This window comes from Diceros bicornis, chromosome 31 (genome assembly GCF_020826845.1).
Source record: "Diceros bicornis minor isolate mBicDic1 chromosome 31, mDicBic1.mat.cur, whole genome shotgun sequence".
In the NCBI taxonomy this organism is placed as follows: domain Eukaryota; kingdom Metazoa; phylum Chordata; class Mammalia; order Perissodactyla; family Rhinocerotidae; genus Diceros; species Diceros bicornis.
The window spans coordinates 15,786,601-15,809,422 of record NC_080770.1 but is presented as its reverse complement, the minus strand read 5'-3'; the positions used below and the strand labels follow the sequence as shown (position 1 = coordinate 15,809,422).

Here is a 22,822-nt window from a genome sequence, read left to right as displayed (position 1 = left end):
GCGCCCTGCTCCTCCATGGAGGGCTGCGTACCTGTGGGCTGCTCCCGGGCGACCGTGACGCTGGCGGCTTGTGAAGGTGGCATTTTTCCTCTCCAGAAGGGAGTTTCTGCCTCTTCTACCTCAGTTAGGATTCTCCGTTGTTGCAGGAGTTCCTCTTGTCCAGTTTTCAGTTCTGTCTCAGGGGTAATTTTTCCACGAGTAGTTGTAAATTGGCTGTGTCCACAGGAGGAGGTGAGTTCAGAGTCTGCCTACGCCGCCATCTTGACTTCCTCTCAAGACAGAATCATTTTTAAATGTTTTCCTGAGTCAAGGTCTATCTTATTTGGCTTTGATGACACATAGTTACAATTATTTTGCTGAAATGTGTCTTCCATTTTGTTTTCTTCTTCTTCTTTTTCTCTTTTATGCTTATCGTTATTCAAGGTTTAGCAGAGCAACTGCAAGACCAGGGAGGATATAGCTCTAGAGGAGCCTCATCACCCACTTTGGAAAAGGTAAGAATTGAAAAGTAAATATCCAAGGGAAACTCAGTTTCATGGGCTGAGAGAGGGGAGGGCAGGTATGTTCATTGAACACTTGTTGTGTGTCAGGCACACGATATTATATTTGAAACATTTAATCTTCATAAATTCCGTATAAGTCTCCATATTCACACCTGCAATCACACATTAGGGAATCGAGGCTCATCAAATAACATAATTAATATAAAAAATAAATTAGAAAATAAGGGAACTGGGTTTCAAATCCAGATCTAATCGACTACAAAAATCCAAGTGATTGACACTCTACCATTCTTCCTTCTCTACACTATGTTGAAATACCAAAGATAAAGGAATAATTTTAATTTATCATATGATTGCAAAATTGTGTTTTTTCATTTTAGAATTTTTAAATACAGAAAAGCATAAGCCACAAACAAAAAGAGCCACAATCATATCAACCTGGTAATACCCATTGTTAACATTTTGAGGTATGTTCTTTTATTTTTTATGAATAGATATAATCATTTTTTAAATTGAATTATGAAATAATGCTTCTTTATAATCTGCTTTTTCATTAGCCCTCCTAATCTTATTAAATATTTTTCTGCAACATCATTTTTAAATGATTACATGTTCCTTCATATGGATAGACCACAATTAATTTAAGCATTTTCTTATTATTGTTATTAGGTCGATACAATTTTTCACCATGATATTGAAAACTGAGATGAACCTTCCTGTCAACAATTTTATGCACATACTCATAGTTAGTTTATAAGAATAAATTCCTTAAAACAATATTGCTGAATCAAAGTGTTTGCATTTCAAGTCTTCATTATGTATTACCAGATTGCACTCCACGCATTTTTATAGCACTTTATCCTCCCAGGACCAGTATTTGGGAATATATCTCTCCTTGAAACTTTGACAACACCGAGTATTATCTTTTTTCCCCATTACTGTTAGTTTTTAAACAGAAATAGTATCCAATTTTGTTTAATTTTATATTTATTGGAATACTAATGAAATTGAATTTTTATATATTTGTTTGCCTTTGCATATTTCTTTATTGAATTGCCTGTTTTTCTAATGATGGAGTTTTTTTTTTTCTGGATTTAAAATTTCATTTTCTATTTAGTTTGCTTATTTGTTTTTAAATTTTTATCGTCAAAATATCAATATTTTTATGGACTCTGCTCATTTGCATGTAAGTCATTTGGTTGTACTCTGAGATCTGAAAAATGTTCATTTATACTGTTTTCTAGTTTTCTTCTACTTTTTAAAATATTTGAATATTAAGTCTGTCAGAAATAAATTTTGATGTATAATACATTAGGGAGTTAATTTAAAAAATGGTTAGTCCATTTTCCTAGCACCATATTAGAAAACTGATTTTTTCTAATTGATTTGAAATAGTGACAATAGTTAATATACATTGAATTTGTACTCTATGCCCAGACTGTTCTAAGCACTTTCACAGAATAACGTGAGTCTCACAACAACTGGAGAAGTAAATACACATTTTTTCAGTTCCATTTTACAGATAATGAAACTGATGCACATAGTAGACAGAAACAATATAACACTGTGACTAAGGCAAGGGCCTCTGGAGGCAGCCTATATTTAAATTCCCGTCTCAACACTTGCTAGCTGTGTGATCACGGGCAAATTACTTAACCTCTCTGTTTTTCAATTTTCTCATCTGTAAAATGTATGAGCCCCTTTTTACAGGGCTGTTATGAAATGAATTAATAAATGTAAAGTGCATAGCATAATGTCTGACACAATAAGTGCTATAGAACAATTAACTATTATTAATGACTCTTCCTGTTCTAGTGTGCTGGATCTCTAGCACACTATGTTGATTTATGATATAATATATAATATATTTTATAACATATAATTATTTGTGACATATTTTAATGTCTTGTGATGCAAGTTTTGCTCCAATGTGGCACTCTTTTTTTTTTCTTTTAATAGTCTCTTGTCTTTTCACCTGTTTATTCTTCTAGGGATTTTGATAGGAATTGCAGGAAATCACACATTATTTCAGTGTCAATTAACACTAAAATATTCGGATTTTCCATCCAGGCACATATGTAACAAAGCTTCGTAGTTTTTTGAAAGAGTTCCTATTTGTTCATTAATAAGTTTGTTCACTGGCGTGTTATTTATTATTCATTCATTTTGGTTGTTATTTGGGGGAAGGGCATTCAAACTGGTATCACTGATAAAAAAAAAAAAGAAAGCCCTGTGATTGAAAGCATAAACTACTCACTTATTCATTTTACTTTAAATTAAAACATACAAATGGACATGTATTCATCAACCTTTTGATATAAAGCCAAGGGCTTTACTTTAAATTTGTGTTGCCTGAAATCAAAACATTTATTTTCATGCCTCGTATATTAATTCCAATTTTAGCTTTTGTGACATGGAGTGAACATTTAGACCCATGGCAAATAGGAAGGTAAAATTGCTCAAAGTTTTATCATTTTTCCTCTTAGTCATTTATAGTCGTCTGACTCACGTCTTATTCTACAGAGGTTTTTAGCAACTCATAATTATCAAGTATTTCTCAAACACTCAACTATTAATTTTCATTAATACCTTTATATTCACAATAACATCTTATCATATTTTGTAATATTTATTAAAATTATTTAGTTACAAAAATGAATACAAATAGGATAAGTAGATTTGGGGTAAATCCAGCTGACTTAAAGGCATACAATTCAACTTCCGGGTATAGGAATACTCAGACATTTTAGAGAGTCAGCTCTAGGTCTCTTGCGTTCAGTGTATCATTCAGCTTGTTGAACAGAGGGAATGAGGAGCATTGGTTAATCTGACACATCCATTAAGTGAAGATTAGTTAAGAGACCCTCTACTACATTTCATTTGAACTAACCACCAAAATGAGTATCTTATTGGTCTTACTTTTTCAATTGGTTCTGTTATGTTTTCAGTTAGCCAATCAAATCTTCTGCATCTTTTTTCTGTGTTATTGCATTGGCTACATTGTGGAACACAATGCTAAACAGAAGTGATGCCAGCCTTTCTACGTCACTATGCGTACACTTGGTTGGATTTTTTCTTATGTAAATGTGAGACTCTGTCTTTAATAGAACATAAACCTCATTTAAACTTATTTTCAGAAATGAAATTTACTTAGCTTATGTTGTTATTTTATCTTATATACTTGCTCACAGTTTCCTTTGTTTTCAACCTTTTGCTTTCTGTAGTAATTTACTCTTTTAAATCAGATCATTTGGAATGGATATGCTGAGTTTTATTCTACTGATGATGACTATTCAGAATAGACATTTGAATAGCTATTTCTCTAATTAGTCACATCTACATGAAATATTTCTTGGATCCTTCCTGACATAGATTGAGGAAATTAGTATATTTTCATTTCTCCCATCCTTCTCTATCAATTTTCCAATGACATAATTTGGTGTTTTAAATATGCATAACTATTTTAATTTTTGCATTTTATGCTATGTATGTTTTCAAGAATTATTTTTGGATTTTTTTGCTTTTAATAATATTTGAATTAACCATTTAGTGTTAAATACATATTTTACTATTTGATTTTTCAAATCAAGTTTTTACATTACAATTTTTGCAATCTTGAACTATACATTCTGATTAATCACTCAGTAACCCAGAGTCTTTGTTGAGGAATTGTTTTAATTATATTTAGAATGACATGTTTCCTAAGCTCTTGTAAATCTAAGAAAGTCTTTCTGTTGCTTTTAAACATAAATCACTAAAGCCTGGGTATAGAATTCTTTCACAAGAATTTGTTTCTTTTAAAACTCTGTAGTCCTTGCTGCATTGTGTGTTGGGTTTTTATATTGAAAATAAAGTTGTAGTCCGACCTGTAGAAGTGCTTAACTTATAGGTATTTTTCCCTTCCCAGATGCTTATAAAATTCTTTCTGATTCACCTGGTTGTTCCAGTGTCTATTTCAATTCTGCTCTTGCACTTTTAGGTTCCTTATTGTCTTTTCTCATCTCAGGCAGGTCTACTTTCATTTTTACCTGACTCTCTTACAGGTTCCTTTCATTTGAATCTGTCAAAGTCCTAAGTTTAGGTACATGGTTGGAAATTTAGAAAAAAAAATTCAAATGAGAGTAAATGTATAAAGAGTATATATCAGAAATGATTGGGAGCTGGCCAGGCGGCGCAGCGGTTAAATACATGTGCTCCGCTTCCATGGCCCGGGGTTCGCAGATTCTGATCCCAGGCACGCACCGATGCACCACTTGTCAGGTCATGCTGTGGCAGCATCCCGTATAAAGTAGAGGAAGATGGGCATGGCTGTTAGCCCAGGGCCAATCTTCCTCAGCAAAAAGAGGAGGATTGGTATCGGATGTAGGCTCAGGGCTAGTCTTCCTCACAAAAAAAGAAAAAGAAACGATTGGAATAAAAAGTGCCTAGTTTTAAATGGACTCTAAACTGGATGAAAAGTGAATAACTTATGAACAAATTATAGTATAGTCATAAAATGAGATACTACAAAACAATGGAAAGAACAAAGTCTTGCTACACAAAACAGCAAGACGAAACTTTGCAGACATGACGTTGAAACCAGTTACAATAAAGTACATACTTTATTATTACATATATAAATTGGAGCATAGTTAATCTAATTTGCAGTGATAAAAGTCAAAAAGGGAAAAAGACTGAGGGAAGACATGAAGGATGCTTGTAGGTTACTGGAATTGTTCTATTTCTTAAATCTTGGTAGTGGTTACACTGGTGTATTTACCGTGTAAAAAATAAATAAAGCTGTACACTTAGGATTTGTGAACTTCTCTGTTATGTATGTTATATTTCAAGAAGAATGTTTACCCAAGAAGTGAACAACACATCCATTTATCTCATTTTGAATATATCTACAACTGTACAACTCTTTAGTTTAATTAAATACAAGCACAGAATTAGCCCATGTCAAGTGGATTTAAAATACCAGAGTAAAAAAACCCATTTCTCTGGGAACATCTACATGTATTTCTCAGCAGAAACTTCTGCAGATGAGTATCTATCCTATTCATAAAGATTTCCACAGATAAATATACCATACCCTCTATTGTGAATTCATTCCAAGCACTGAGATCGGAAACTGGATACCAAATGGGTAATTCCAGATAAAACATCGAATTTAAAATGCATGCTTTTCTTCAGGTGATAAAGCAACACAGCAAATGGATATTTAGCACTTTTCTGTTCTTTTGCAGGAGACATGTTTGCTGGGAGACCTGCCCTCAACCAATCCGGCCCCACTGAGTTTGTGTTCCGTGTGTTCACAGCTGCCCCTGAATTCCAGGTCCTCCTCTTCCTCCCCTTCCTCCTCCTCTACTTGATGATCCTTTGTGGCAACACAGCCATCATCTGGGTGGTGTGCACACACAGCTCCCTCCGCACCCCAATGTACTTCTTCCTCTCCAATTTGTCCTTTGTAGAGATCGTCTACACCACCGTTGTGGTGCCATTGATGTTTTCTAACATTTTGGGGGCCCAGAAGCCCATTCCGCTGGCGGGCTGTGGGGCCCAAATGTTCTTTTTTGTCACCCTTGGCAGCACGGACTGTTTCCTCTTGGCAGTCATGGCATACGATCGCTACGTGGCCATCTGCCACCCACTGCACTACACCCTCGTCATGACCCAGAAGCTGTGCGTCCAGATGCTGGCCAGCGCCCTGGGCCTGGCCCTCTTCCTCTCCCTGCAGCTCACATCCGTAATCCTCACCCTGCCCTTCTGCGGGCACCACCGCCAAATCAACCACTTCCTCTGTGATGTGCCTCCGGTCCTGCGGCTGGCCTGCGCCGACATCCGCGTGCACCAGGCCGTCCTCTATGTCGTGGGCATCCTGGTGCTGACTGTCCCCTTCCTGCTTATCTGTGTCTCCTATGTGTTCATCACCTGCGCGATCCTGCGCATCCGTTCTGCTGAGGGCCGCCACCTGGCCTTCTCCACCTGCTCCTCCCACCTCACCGTGGTCTTACTGCAGTATGGCTGTTGCAGCCTGGTCTACTTGCGTCCCCGGTCAAGCACCTCAGAGGACGAGGACCGCCAAATTGCTCTGGTCTACACCTTTGTCACCCCCTTACTTAACCCACTGATCTACACTCTGCGCAACAAGGATGTCAAAGCCGCTCTGAGGAATGCCATCATCGGTAAGGCAGCTTCTGACACCTGTTGAAGGCTTAGGGGGCCTGGGGTGGGTGTCTGTCATTTGCCATAATAATAAACTCAAATAACAAATACAGAATTATAATACTTTACCACACTTTGCAGTTGATATTTCTGTTTTGCCGTATGTGTCCCCTGTCCACAATTTGCACTCATTTTCTTGAAGTGCTTTAAATAAGATTTGAAACTTGGACAAAACTTCCAATGCAGGACTCTAGTGTCTTAGCGCTACTTTAAAGACCACAGCTCACCGTGGTCACACTCAGGGCAATTGCTCTACTAGGAACACCCCATACACCCTGAGAATAAAGGTTGTTATCTTTAGAAATCCTGCTTCTTGAGGAGACAGTAATATTAATTTATTCTGTGAAAAGTGCCTTGAATAAGGACTGTTCATAATGACATATACTTTACTCAAAGAAATATATTTTATTATTGTTTTAGATTTCAATATATGGCAAACAATAGCTTATTTAGTGCATCAATTTCCCTCATTCCACATATCCCAACTGATCACCTTCATTTTCTTTCATTCTGCCATGTCAGGGAGTGGTCAGGAATTAGCATTCATTGACTAAGCACCTACTATGTGTCGGCCATGCTCGAGTATTGAAAACTGCCTCTGGTTGCTGCCAGCACTGCCTGCATGAGCCGTCTTTGCTGGTGGCTTTCAATAAGGCTCTGCTGTTCCTCCTTCCTCACCTCTTTCTGCTTTCATAATGGCTGCTGCTCGTAGATCCACTCAACAGGTGGCACCCCTGTTCCTCCCATCCGCTGCTGGATGGCTGTAACATCTTCCTGCACCTGTGCCCCAACCACAGATAAATCCTCAAGTAGAATCGGCTTCCCTCTCTGGTGATAACAGCTGACACCACACTGCTAAACCTTCTCAATTATGTCCTGAGGAACAATGAGGTGAAGAGGGCTCCAGAGACAGTTCTTAACAGGAATCAAATCTCCCAGAACCACTAGAGGGTGGTACAACCTATCAGGCATGGGTCTGGATCCAGCCCATAAAACTGACTCTAGTTAGCGACTCCAGGAAAAGAGTGAGAGTATCTGCCAGTGGATATGAAAACTGATCTAAGAAATTGGTATAACCCTTCTGAATGTCGTATAGCTAAGTATACCAAAGGCCTAGAAAAGTTTCTATTCTTTGATTCAATAATTCTTATTGTAAAATCATGACCTCAAAAATTAACAGAATCAAACAAAGCTGAAAATCTATGATTGTTTCTTATATTTATTTATAAAATGAAAATTTATTAAAATCTAACTGCCAATATCAGATATATAATACAGCATACTTGAAATCATATTTCAATTAATATTTAGTAATAAGGGACAATATTTATTGTCATAACTATAGAGGATAAAAGCAAGGTACAAACTGTTATTTAGAATAGGAGCCCACTTTTGTAGAAATGCACACACACAATGATGAATAGAGATACACCAAAAAATTAAAGGTGGTTATCTGTGGTTTTTAGAATTAGGATTAGAATTTATGCATTTATGCATTTTCCACATTTTTTAAGATAAGATTATGTTACTTCTATAATCAGAAAAATGATAATTTCTCAAAGGATTCTGAGGCTCATATAGATTTATTTGGCACGTAAACCTCCCATCCTCACAGCCTGATTCTCCTCCACTTTTCATATTTTTCCTAGATTAACATTTTTTGTTTTGTTTACTTCTTTTTCTCTTCAAAACTACATTTGATGCTTTTAATTTTTTGAGATAATTTCACATGGGATAAGGAGAGGAACTACAAAGTGTTGCTTATTCTGGGAACAGTCATGGGTTCAACAATATATTTGAAATGCCTTCACTTCCAACTAACTGTTGGACGAGAGGAACAGAACTCTCTGGTTGGCAGGTTGCTTATCAACATATCCAGGCCAAGTCACATCAGAACATAATCAATCAATTAAATGTTCGCTGTGCTAAACATTGTCTGGAATGCCAACAAAAGGAAAGTTTGCAACTGCATTTTCATGCCTCCTTTCATTTTTAATGTCACAAATCATACGGAAAATTATCCCAGAACTCTCAAAGAAGTGGGTGAAATGTTACTCTTTTGAGAAGATGGCTCTAAAGGGTTGATTGATCCTTTCAACTGAATTACTGGGCTCTCCCAGGTATCTTCCTGTACATATTTTACCTGCATAGAATGAGCTCCTCCTTCTTAATGAAAGGTTATTCTCTTAATATAAGAGTCTTCCCATGTAATGATTACATCCTGGAATTAGACTGTTGAGTGGAATATCAGCACATCATGAGTTAAATGATGGGACTGAAATGTCAATCAATGTTTCCCTTGAGAAAATGATGATCCTCTCCTAACAAGGTAGCCTCCTGCTAGCATAAACGGAAGTCAGAACTTGTAAAACTACTTTAGGTTTCCTCCACTTTTCCTCTCCTGCGTCTTTACCACTTCGTTCAATATCCTGCTCATCCGCTTCATGCAGCGTTTTGGATTTGTGAGTCTGTCCTTGGTATCAACTGCCTTACAGAGACGAACTTGCCCAGAAAGCAACCTCTCTCCCCACTGACATCCTCTGTCTACGCCTCTCTCATTGAATTTTATTAAAATATACCTTATCAGGTAATGTATTTAATTGAGTATATGTCTCCGCTGCTAATCAACAAGTACCTTAAGGCCAGAATACATGAAAATATCTCTGGTAAGTTGTGACGTTGGATTTCTCCATTTCTTTCCTTACTATTTAACTGGTGGATGAAAGGATGGATTAGTAACAGCAGTGGGAGTAGTGTTTTCATGTGAGAATTCCTTCCTAGCATTTCTCAACAAATAATTTATTTTGATATCCAAATTCTGAGAAGGAAGTAGTTGAGAAATCAGAAAAATTAGAAAAAGTATTATAATTCTCCTGCAAAAATTAAAGCATACTAACCAACACAGAGAGGTTACTGGTTCAGAGGAATCCACTCATGTCAAGAGGAAAGCTAGAGCAGGAAACATGACATGTGGAGTCAAAGGTTAAGTCTACATTTCTGGAACTAGGACAAGAAGCACTGGGAGAGAAGCAGTCATGAGCTAATCAGTCTTTCTTGTAGCTGTTTCCAGCTATGGATTCGTGGCCCCATGTGCTGCTAACAGTGAGTTATTCTTGCAAGTAAAATAAATATTGTTAAGTTTATATGCCTAGGATACTTTATACACATCCTCTGGGTGATGTTCCAAGAAATAACAAGTTTTGGAAGCAAATAATTCCATAAATTGGGAATTTTGATATGTGCTTCTGTGTAGTATCATTAATCTTATTGGGGGATCTGAATGTTTAGTTGTTCAAATACTACCCAATAATGTTCATTGGGTGCTTTCCAGTGTTTGGCTATTCGCTGTAGTCTTCAGTACTTTGTATGTACTAATACATCTAACATTTATAATTATCAAACAGATTTTGGATACTTATAATAATGAGTAAAGAGTACAAAGAACATTGAAAATATTTTAAGAGTAACTTATAATTTCATGCATTCCTGAAAGTTCCCAGGAATTCTTATTTTTCATTCCCACATGTTGAAGATTAAGGAAACCATATGGGGAGTGTGTGTGTGCATTTCTGTGTTGTGTAATTACAACTAGTGAGTGTAGATGGAGAGATGGCTAGATAAGGAAATGATAGAATGAGAGAGATTGTTATACAACAACACATGCTGGGCAGACAGCTTGTTTTATGGATATTCGATGGGTCAAGAATAACCTGCAATGCCACATCATCAAGAATCTCTACAATTATTTTCATTATGATGACGACCTTCCCTCTTTTTTCTGTCTCTTGCTCTCTCTCGTTCAGTAGTGACTTTGAAAACCACATTGTAAAATTACAGATTCTAGTGAAAACCAGTAGAAGCTTGAAATATGATGGTGATTATTGCTTGGGCTTCTCTTTGCCCACTAGCTCTCACTCTCACTAGTTTGAGAGTTGTCCTAGTTGCCTCTTTTGGGTTCCAATCCAGTGTCATAAAAAGGAAAAATAATGGTGCTCCTAGCACTGGTAAAAAGAGGCTACTCAACAGAGATGGGGGACAGTTTTGTATAACCATCCCCAGATACCATAGACAACATACTTGGTCATCTTTAGACTATTTATAAAGACCTCTTTATGCTATAATGTAACAATTCCTTCAATAAATATTTATTATGGACATTCATTTATGTATTTTTTATTAAGGTATAAATCACATACAACATTATGTTAGTTTCAGGTGTACAACATAATGATTCTATATTGGTATATATAGCAAAACAATCACCACAATAAGTCTAGTTAACATTCGTCACTATACTATGTGTAGTTACAGAATTTTTTTTCTTGTGATGAGAAATTTCAAGATCTACTCTCTTAGCAACTTCAAATATGCAATATGGTATTATTAACTGTACTTACCATGCTGTACATTTACTCATTTTGAAACATATATTCAAACAGAATCTAGTACTATTTACCAAAATCTCTGACTCCCTGGATTCAATGTTCACGAGGGGTTAAGAGATGAAAAAAAAAGGCAAATGCTATGAAAATAAGCAGAAGAGTGGTGGGGTGTGCATGAATTTAGGATAAGAAGGAAAATGTTGAAGGATAGTGACTTGAGGATGAGGAAGAGATCATATTATGTGCCAGGTGCTGGGTTATCTGCTTGGAATTCATAGAAAAAAACACCAGATATTTGCTTTCAAGTCTAAAAACTATTGGGAAAATAAACACAAAACAATTATAAGTCAATCTTTTTTTATCTAGAGTAGAGGAGAATAATATATACAAGAAGATCATGGTGTAAGATATGTCGTTGTCTTCCTCAACATAAGTTTTGGTAAGTTATTCCGTGTGTTCCTCTAAAAGGGTTTACACTTTTTTCTATGACAGATGAGGTCTTCGGAACCCTAGTTCCAAAATGTCTAAATTGACAACTCCATCCCACATGTACATATGAGGCCACAAACTCCCAGTAAATCTCTGTGGTTATACATAAGTGCCCCACACTGACTTATTCTTTCCTAAAAGTATCGCCACATATGTCATCCTGAAAAATATGTATTCCTGAGAAAGGCCAGATATCTGGTCTCTCTTTTCTTGTCTAGTGTGGATTAACTTCCTATTACACTGTGTGGGAGGATGACAGCTTCACTCTGGATGTTAAGATATGTAGGAACATCCTTGGCTCCGCTTTGCCTCCCAGCTTCTGCTTCCAGAATCCTAGCAAAGATTTAACATCTCAACCTTTGCTTATCTGGGAGAAAAGATAAGGCAAGAAAAGATGTTCCATTTAGTTGATGTGCTAATAGATTCAAATTCTACTTGAAACAAAAAGGAGAAAGTGGTGAGCTTGTTTTGCTTTTATTATATTTTAATTGAAGTGTAAATAACACACAATCAAATGCATAGATCTCAATTGGTTCAGTTGGATGTGTTTGGGCAATTGTATTCAATAATGAAATATTTTCATCACCCCAGAAAGTTCTCTTGTGCCCCTTTCCAACCAATTCTTCTCCCTGCCCAATCAACCACTCTTCTGACCTCTGTCACTGTAGATGAGTTTTGCCTGTTCGGGACTATCATGTAAATGGATCTCATACAGTATGTATTCTTTTTAGTCTCACTTCTTTCACTTAACACAATGTGTTTGAGATTCATGTAAGTGGTTGAGTATTACAGCAGTTCGTTCTTTTCAATTCCTGGATAGTATTCCATTGTATGAATATACCACAATTTGTTAATCCAGTTTCTTTATCCAATGTGAGCCTGACTTTAATGTCTCCTCCACACTCTTTTTTCTTGGTCTTTCATGCTTGATGCATGAAATGGCTGCTCACCATTGGATGAGTGATCTGACTGATCCCCATAATCCAGTCCTTCTCTGCTCCCATCCCTCACTGTTCCATATCCTAACACAACTGTGTATCAACCAGGTCTTTCTGGAGATATTTTGTTTTCTGAGCCCTTAGTGATTTTATTCATGTTTACCTCAAACCAGCTAAGAGAGGAGGTTGGGATTGTGGAGCTCTTAAATTATACTCCATAGGAGGATGACCCTTCTGGAGTAAACAAAAGACGAGAAGCTGATATCTGTTAAGCTGCTAACTTTTTTCTAGGGACCAAGTTAGGTGTTCTGCAAACTTCATCTCCAGTTTATTGGTATAGAAACAGGTCTCTAAAGAGTTAAGTGAAATGCCCGAGGTCACACACCCATTAAGTGGTAGAGCTGAATTTCAAACCCAGGTCTGTCTCATTTCAAAATCCCTTCTCTTTCTACTACATCAACCTGAAAAAGCATGAACCAGAGAGTAGTGCACCAGGAGCAACTCACTTGGGTTCTCGTTTTGGTTCTCCCAAAACTAATCAACTGATGTTAAGAAGTCACCCATCCAACTGAGGATTAATTTACCCATTTGTACAATGAGTGATGTTCTTGTTGGCCTGTGTGGTGCCCTCCAGCTCTAGATTCTATGACTCTGCTCATGGAATTACTCTATATTGTATAATTTATGAATGACTAGGAAGTGTTTGGTAGGGAACTGATAAATGCAAAGCCAAATACTTTATCTTGACACTAGTAGTGTACCAGCATCTGGCCAAAGTTACAACTTTATTTCTTACTTCTTTATACAAACCGCAATCTTAACAATGCTGGTCTCTTTACTGAACCCAGAAAGTGCCGTGTGTGGTCCTACCACTTTGTCTTTGCTCATACCATCCACCTGCTTCAAAATCCTTCTCTGTGTCTCCCCACCTACATAAACTCTACTCATTTTAAAACAAAGGCTCTAGATCTCTTCCTTAATGAAATATTTTCTTATTATTCCATCCACAGATATCTTTCTCTAGCCTGAATTCTTGTGGCATTTTGTCTACCATGCCTGATATCTGACGACAACCATTGCACTTATCTCCACCTGCCATTGGAAACTACAAACTCTTACTTCTTGTTTACATCTTATATCTGCAAGTCAGCTGTGAGGTTCTTGGAGGATAGAACCTAAATGTTAGCCCTCATGACTTCCCCATTAAACTTAGGCTAGAACAGGATATAGAGTAAAGCCTAAGTAATGTTTCGTTAATAAACTTTGGACAGATAAAATTCAGTCAGAGACTCAGGAGATTTTTCCAAGTCTTTCTCTTTAGATAGGGCCAGCACTCAGGCTGTATCTCCACAATTTCACAGCATGGTAGGGAAAATGGGCTTCCTATTCTTGAAACCTTGAACCAGGGTAATTCTGAACTTTGGAGGAAATACTGTAATGAGCAATTACAACAACCTACCCAAAACCTCAGGGCAACTTTGAAGGGGTCTCATTAAGGCAAAAATTAGTACTTGGTTGGGGGGGGGCGAAAAAAAAATCTTAGATATTTTAATGGTTTGTGGCTCTTTAAAGCTCAATCCTATGTGACAAAATCCATAGTATTCCAGAGTATTTAATTTCATGTTAGGTGGAGAGAATTGAGGATAAAGTATCCACAAAGGATCCTTAAGGGGCTGCCTGGGCAATAATGAATAAAAGGTTGAGAAAAACTACTCTAGATCAACTGGACTTGTACTTTTCTCCTCAGAGTATTTTCATTCTCCTGGAAAAATAGAGGCAGTATAGTAGTATAGAATAGAATAGAATATACTGTAGTATAGAATCTAGAGATAATGAGAGGGCATGAGTAGATCTGAGTAGCACAAGAAGTGAATTGTATTAGACGTAAACCTTTTATTATCTCCTTCTTTCAAATGACTCTGCTCACCTCCCAAACTCTGCTGCAATTTCTAAGGTCTCTTAGCTAGCAGACATCCACATTGAACTTATGTGCCAAACCTGCCCACAGAAAGTTTCCCTCCTCTTCTAGGCTCAGATTAATAGCCATATTGTGGAACTTCTTTACTGACTTCCTGTGTGGCCACCAAGGGGCCATGTGATGCAACCTGGAAGTTCAGAAGAATCAAGTCTTCATGGGATGAACCTTGGCTGATGGGAAGCAAGAGGTGAGAAGGAACAGGACATATAAGTATCCCTTAGTCTCTCTCCTCCCTGAACTGCTCCTAGCCATGATTTCTCCTTCCAGAAGAATCCCACATGCTGAGTGTCTATATCTGATAAGTAATCTCTGGCTCTTCCGTGCTTGTGAACAATCACTTTTGCAGTAATGCAATTTTGCATTGTTTTGCATCTAGCCTAGCCTCAATTCCCTCTATTCCCTTCCTCTTTACCTTCCTGGGGTTTTATCTTCCAAATAAAATGTCAAGATATAAATTCTTGCTTCAGGCTCTGCTTTCTAGAAGAAGCATGCTAAGACAGTAGTTGTCTTAGTTCCTTCAGTCTGCTATAACAAAATACCAAAAACTCAGTGGCTTATAGACAACAAAAATGCATTTCTCACATTTCTGGAGCCTAGAGTCTGAGATGAAGGGGCTGGCAGATTGGGTATCTGGTGAGAGCCGTCCTGCTAGTTAATAGATGGCCAACTTCTCGCTGTGTCCTCACATGACAGAAAGTGCAAAGGAGCCCTCTCAGGCCTCTTTCATAAAGTTCCTAATCCCATTCATGAGGGCTCTGTCCTCATGACCTAATCATCTCCCAAAAGCCCCACCTCCTAATACCGTATGAATTGGGGGTGGTGGTGACATAAACATTCAGAACATAGCAGTAGTAGGTGAAGGAACTCATAAGTATGCTTCATGGACAAGTTGCAGAAACAAGGATTCTGGTTCCACCCACATTTTCTTCCTAGCTGTGACTAGATAGATAGATAGTATAACTTACCTTTTCTTTCTTCTCCATTACCCATGTATTTTAAATATTATTCGTGAATAACTACACAGTTAGTGCATAGGTTAAGTAGTTTCCTGTTGAGAAGGGGGTGAGTTTTCTTGATTTGCGTGAGAAATAACTGCACTATATTATGAAGTGCATGTAAGCATTCAAAGAAGGGATGTATTGATTTTGGATGTGTCTCTGGCTATACAGCCCCCCTTGCTCCTGCCTATTTCAGGGTCTGTTTTTCTAGCCTTCACAATGTACCTGTGAACCACTCGATATCATTTCAGTATGTTTCTTTTCAATATTAAAAAGCCAGAATTTGTTTCTTTAGTTTGCAACTAAGAGCCCTGAGTGCTGAATCACTGGGTCTCCAGATTACCTTCCAATACTGACAATTGTTCAAGTGGTACAGATGGCCGTAACCGATCCCCTTCCACTAGAGATGGCATCTTTTTGGAGCCACAATCCCTAGTGCAGGAATTTAACTCAATTCTTGAGGAGTTTACTGGCTGCTCCCCACTACTAGGCACTAGAGAGAAAACAGAGAAGGAACTCTCAAAATGCTTACTCTTTCCCTGGGAACATAAGACACACAGAAAACAACTCATTTGCTACGTAGAGCAGTAACCAACTAAGTTACAAACAGAAAATCACAAGTAGGAAGAGGCACCTGATATGAAGAAGCAAAGAAAACAGCAGAGCTTCCCATCTATTCCCCATTTACCTCATTGAGACTGGGATGTGAAGACAACTGCCTGTCTTGAGGAAAGCTCTTCAGGGATGTTATCCCAAAGGAGTTAGAAGCCTCCCATGTGAGCCCAGCACCATGATTCTCTCAACTCTGGTGCTGGAGAAAAGACTCTGGGTCTGAAAAATACATAAGAGCTGCTTTCAGTCTTCCCTCTGCTACCCTGTCAACCACAAGTTAAGCTACTGGGTCCAGATTCCAGTGACTTCCTGAGATCTTCCCACCTTACAGAGGTGAGCCTTTTTAGACTTCAGTGCTGCTCTTAGACAGCGAGGCAGGTGCATCAGGGACATAGAAGAATTTTTGTGGGACTGCTGGTATGGTGAGAGGTGGGACAGAAAAGTAAGATTAGAAATTGTCACTCAAAAATACTCACTCTCCCATACCTGTCTATCCCAAATCAGCCCAGGACTTAGAGATTGCAGGACCCTCTAAGGTCAGTCTGTATCTTTTCCTGAGGTTTAGATATAGATGCTTGCCAGTCCTTTATCTCATTTTAGTTTTGCCTTGGAATCTCCCTTCTTCATATAAGTGGTCCCCTTTCTCTGATTTGTAAGCCAAGTTTCTCAGGGGAAAACAGACCTCAAGAGCTACTGCACCAATCTCCACTGCCTTCAGTTTTCCAGAATCCCAGAGGTGGAGGTTTCCTATTTTCTGGCCTCTTCATGGAAAGAAATGCCCTTTGGAAACTTGGTTATCTCTAATCTTTGAGAGAAAACTGGTTTTGGAGATGTAGAAGAGAGAGAAAAAAATGAGAAGGAGACGAAGCCAGAAGAGTACAAAGACAGAAACCAAAACATCTTGGCTCTCAAGCCAATATTCTTTCCAATAAGCCTCAAGGAAAACCATACTTGGCCCAATATCCCTTCTCTGCCTCCAGGCAACAGCTTGGCTGGTCCCCATAAGTTTCTGGTCACTTTTAGTTTTAAAAATAAGTTTTGCCTTGGTGCTAAAGAGCGACGTCCAGGTGTTCAAAAGCCCAGCCCAATTTAAAACTTGCATTTTGCATCCTTCAAAACATGTGTTCTCCCTACTGATCCAGGGTAGCTTGAGGATGTGCAGCAGTAATGAGGAAGAATGGGAGTGGGGAAAAAGGCTAAAGTCTTCAAGTCTGTTGCCATGGAATACTAGCAATCGATGAGTTATGTGTGACATGCATACTCTGTCATGAAACCATTTTGGGTTCTTCAGAGGCTCCCTCTCAGGGGACTGCTCCTTTAAGCACTTCCCTGACAAGGGCAATGAATTTTCTCCCTCTTCTCTTTATGACCTCTCTTTCATAAGAGAACCACTCCATGACCTCTTACTGCTACAGCCTCCTCCACTCTAGCAGGCTGCTCCTTGGTTGGAGTCCTAACGAGGTGGCTTGAGCCCAACCACCTTCTGCAGCATTCACTTTGCCTATAGGAAGCTCACATATTCATACTATGCTATGGATGAGGATGCAGGATTGCCCTACCAGGTTTTACTCATACCCCTGCCATAGTGGGCTAATCCAGTGAGCCTTCTACCTTTAAAACTGAGAGGCAAACACAAGTCTTTAGGTTTTTGTATGTCCCCTAAACTTTCTCTGTTTACCTAAGATCTAGCCATAAAGGAAGTAAAATTCTGGTCTCCTCTTCTTGAATGTTTTCCAAGAACAATTCTTTTGGAGTCCTCCCACTAACTTGAGTGGGAAGGAGCACCACACAACTGTATATTCCTATATGCATTACTAACCCTCCGTTGTTTCTACTTCCACAAACTCTTCACTTTAATAACTCTTCAAATTTTCATCTTCTTAGATTTAAAAGATGAAGGTGAATGGTGGTAAAAGTCTTAGGGACAGTTTGGTAATTTTTAGTATTTCCTCCTCAGGTATCTAGTATCTTTAGAAGACAGAGTACACCTCACCTATTGTCCTCAATTTGGGGCATTTAACTACATTTAGAGCCAACTGTAAAAATCACATTCAGAATCATGTTAGGTTTAAAACCTGTTCATTGAGAAGTATCTATCGTGTCTCTGCCTTTTCTTTCTAAAGCATTTCCTGAGTCTCTGCACTGTTGACATAGTTCCTTATTAAGTGGTCTCTTTCCACCCTTCATTCTCCTTCATCCCAGAAGGAATGCCAACCTCCTTGCAATCGCTGCAACTGAATGGTACCATATTGGGGTTTCCTGTAGGGGTATGAAGACCTGTGTTCCTTTCCTCAGATCAGCAGAAAAATGCATCAAGAAAACCAAACCACCATCTCTGAATTCCTTCTCCTAGGACTCTCCAACCAACCTGAGCAGCAGAAGCTCCTCTTTGTGCTTTTCCTGGGTATGTACCTGGTCACTGTGGTTGGGAATGGGCTCATCATTCTGGCCATCGGCTTGGATTCTTACCTTCACACCCCTATGTATCTCTTCCTTGCCAATCTATCCTTTGCTGATATTTCCTCTATTTCCACCTCAGTCCCCAAAATGCTGATGAATATTCACACCAAGAGTCAATCCATCTCCTATGAAAGCTGCATCACACAGATGTACTTTGCTATTGTGTTTGTTGTCATTGACAATTTCCTCTTGGGGGTCCTGGCCTATGACCGTTTTGTGGCTATCTGCCACCCTCTGAACTACAGGACCATCATGCAACCCAGGATCTGCATTTTTCTCACAGTCATCCCATGGGTCCTCAGCAATATTGTTGCCCTGACACACACCCTTCTGCTCCTTAGACTGATTTTTTGTGATAGCCATACGCTCCCACATTTCTTCTGTGACTTGGCCCCTCTGCTCAAACTGTCCTGCTCAGACACAGTGATCAATGAGCTTGCATTGTTCATTGTGGGCTTATCAGTCATTGCCTTCCCCTTCGCCCTCATCCTCTTCTCCTACATCTGCATTGTCAGAGCTGTCTTGAGAATCTCATCCTCAGAGAGAAAGTGGAAAGCCTTCTCCACCTGTGGCTCTCACCTGACAGTTGTATTGCTCTTCTATGGAACCATTGTAGGGGTTTACTTTTTCCCTTCATCCACTCACCATGATGACAGAGATAAGATTGGTGCAGTAGTGTTCACTGTGGTGACACCCATGGTGAACCCCTTCATCTATAGCCTGAGGAACAAGGACATGAAATGTGCTCTGAGGAAGCTCATCAGTAGGAAAATCTTCCTCCCTTTGATGCCCTAGGCATTTAAATTCCTTTTATCGCTATAACCAGATGGATGATTCCGCCCAAAGTTTGTGGCATAGTTGTGATGGTTCAGCTTTTGATGAACTTTCAGATATCTGCCTTCTATTCCAACTTCTGAGGCATTGGGGCTTTTGCACATAGCTCTGTTCTTGGAAGCAAGAACTCTAACCCCCATAGTAAAGTCACAACAATGACACACCTCTTTATAATCTATGTTACTACAATCTTTGGTGCAAAGTGTTTATAACTTAGACAATAACAAGTGCATGTTGTACCTACAGTACAGCTTTTACAGCTTTGAAGACAATTATTACTAATTCCTTTATTCAATCTAGACTTCTCTAGGTCAGCTTTTATCAAAGTTTGTTTCACCAAGGTACTATTCAGTGAGATGTTTAACAGTTATAAAAATGAAGGATCTGATATTCAAATAGTTTGGGACAAGTCTGAGTTAAATGAAGTAAAATGTCTTACCTAGACAACTTCTCAGAGCCTTTAGTGTAGTATAAATCTCCAGGAGGGTAAGATGGTATGCAGCATTTCTGAAAACTAAACTCATTCAATCATACAGAGCCTCATTCATCACAGAGTGGCTCATGGGTCGAGTGTTGTGAAACCACATTTTCATAAACGTTATTTCATTGGAAAAGCAGAGAGCATGCATATGGAAGACATCAGTTCTGGTTCTGACTCTGTCCCCAGGTAGCTGTGAGACTTTGGGCATGTCAGCTCACACTCTTAAGCCTATTTTCTCATCTATAAAATGAGGCCATTGGTCCAAGTTGCTTCCAAGTGAGGGTGTACATCAGAATTACTTGGAGGAACTTTTTCAAAATTCACATCCTCAGACCTTGTGAAGCCTTCTCTACTCAACCAGCTGCAAGGGTCTTGGGTTTAGCTCGGTGGTGAAACTCACAAGATACACCAAGAATCAAGTTTTAAAAAAGTTTTATGAAAAAAACCAGGAGAGTCCCACAACACACACAGTGACAGCGGAGTAAAGGTCCTATGATTCCCAGCCACACCTTCTAAATATCCCAGTCATTCCATACTTGGAAAGTGCATGGTCATGAGAGAGAGTGCCGAGTGGTGTGGACCACCTGAGTTCAGGGAATCTTCAGCTCTGGAGTTCCTTAGGCACTATGCCGTGCTTATTGACAGCCCCCTCAGAGGTATGTGACTACCACCCGTTTTCTGGTGCAGCTGCATCTCAGCAAATACAGGTTACTCATCAGTTACAGATTCCTCCATAACCAATTTTAACAAACACATACAAGTGCTCGAGTCACTGCAAAGCCATTTTAGCAGGACTGTCATGTATCTTGGATGCAATGTACACCTATATAGTTTTTGAATTAGTTGCAAAGGAGATTTGACCAAAGGTCAAACCTCAGACTTCTCTGAGGCTGAGAAAGGCTACAAACCAGGTTTGACTACTCTCCTTCCAAATCCCACCCTGGATCTACGAACCCAGACTATGGTGAAGGAATCAGACACTTGTATTCTGAAAACACTCCTCAGGTGACCCTGATGTGCTAAAGAATCACAGAACCACATGAACTCTGAATTCCAGTCCAGCCCTAGGATTTTGTGAATCTAGATGCCTACTGATTGATGGAGATGTTTTGCAGACATCCGTCTTATGAATACTCTGTAGCTGCCCACAAAAGTGTATTCTTTTTCCCTCTCCAAATCCTCTTTGTAAATATTTCCAGATTGGCAGCAAACTATTACTCGTTATTGAATCCAGTTTCTAAAAAAATTGCACTGTAGCATAAAGATCTGGGTGTAAATCCTGGCTTTTCAGTATGTTGTGATCCATTTGTGTGATCTAAGGGAAATATTATAGCATTGAAACTCTTCTTTTTCATCTGCAACATGGGAATAATAATCCCAACATCCAAAAGCTGTTTGTGGCCAAATGGACACAGATATTAGACAATTGCAATAGTGCCTAGTATATTATAGACAGTCAAATAAAGTGTTCTTTTTTTTTATAACTGTTCCCTGGCTTCCAGCACCAAGCTACCTGTCCTACCAAACTAGGTTTATTTGTCCCCAGTCTAAGCTGACTTCTATTCTTTTCCAAACTTACAAAAATCCAACCTTTTTAAGAGGAAATATACGGTCAGCCACCTACCTTTCTCTATGGTATCTCAAACTTTTACACTTAATTTGAGTTTACATTCCACCTGCTTTTATATGGATTGCCAAACTAGCCTCTTAACAGTCCTGCCTTTCTCAAGGACCTCAAAATCCACACTATCACCCCCACAGCTCCAACACGAAACATCACGCAGCTCTGCTTTCATTATTCCATGTGGAATAGTAGAGAGTCTTAGATTTGTAACTGAGAGACTTGGTATTTAGCCCAGCTCTGCAGCTAACTCATTGTGTGACAAGCCATGTTACTAACCTCAGTTTCTTTTCCTGTAATATAACAATTGATCTAATAGTAATAAGGAAGGTTTTATAACAGTATGTCTCATTAAAACCCATTTATGTAAAATAGAATATGCAGAAAGGGATGCCTGGTAGGAGACTGAAGAAAATATTATCAGTGGTTGTGATAGATTGTATTTTCCAAAAATGAACACAACAATATTTTCCATCCCACACACTCTTGAAGAACCTTGCCACTTCCCCAACAAGAAGTGGAATCCGTGTGCCTCCCCTTGAACCTGGAGGGCTTTGGGGTCTGCTTTGACTAATAGCGTAGCCCAGGAATGGTGCTGCATGATTTCCAAGACTATCTAGGAAAAGCCAGCACAGCTTCCGCCTGGCACTTCTCTCTCAGGACATGCAACACTGGAGCCCTGAATTACCGTGTAAGAATCCCCGCTACTGTGAAGCTGCCATGCTGGAGAGACCATGTGCAGGGATCACATAGAGTTAGAGAGAGAGGCCCAAGGAGCCCAGTTGTTCCAGCCCACAGATCTTTGAGTCTTCCCAGCCAGTCACCCAACATGTGGGTGATTGAACGTTCAGCTGATCCCAGCCTTAGCTCTGACCAAAAGGACATGAGACCCCAAGTGAAAACTGCCTGGCTGAGTCCAATCAGCTCCTAGAACTGTGAGAGATAGTAATAGAATGGCTGTTATTGTTTTAAACACCTACATTTTGGGGTGGTTTGTTACTCAGCAATGTAACCAAAACCAGTGGTTTTTTTTCATGGGATAAAGTGATTTATATTATACCCTGTATTGCTTTAACATTTTGTAGTAACTGTCATTTTAGGAAGAAAAAAAAGCTTTTTTATTGTAAGGAAAATAAATTGTCTTGCCTATTAAACCTTCATGCTTAACATGATGCCAGAATCTTCTCAGTTACATAAACATCAGTTGAGCAGGTCTGTATTTTTCTCTCTTTATTCTGGCTTCATTTAGCCTCTATTTGATATAATAAGAATCATCAGGGTTAGACCCAGGCCATTTGGTTTAAATTGATCGTCAATGG

General features: G+C 38.9%; 2 protein-coding genes across 2 annotated transcripts; both read left to right on the top strand.

Annotated features, from left to right (window-relative positions):
- Positions 1 to 457: 457 nt before the first annotated feature.
- LOC131395590 (olfactory receptor 10Q1) lies at positions 458 to 6,728 on the top strand. Its single transcript, XM_058527447.1, has 2 exons — positions 458 to 494; positions 5,732 to 6,728. Exon 2 carries the CDS (start codon positions 5,737 to 5,739, stop codon positions 6,694 to 6,696), a length of 960 nt encoding a protein of 319 aa, XP_058383430.1. The 5' UTR covers positions 458 to 494; positions 5,732 to 5,736; the 3' UTR covers positions 6,697 to 6,728.
- Positions 6,729 to 18,390: 11,662 nt separating this feature from the next.
- Positions 18,391 to 19,362, top strand: LOC131395589 (olfactory receptor 1S1-like). The gene has a single exon (XM_058527446.1). The coding sequence runs from the start codon at positions 18,415 to 18,417 to the stop codon at positions 19,360 to 19,362; it is 948 nt and encodes a 315-aa protein (XP_058383429.1). The 5' UTR covers positions 18,391 to 18,414.
- The last annotated feature ends 3,460 nt before the right edge of the window (positions 19,363 to 22,822 follow it).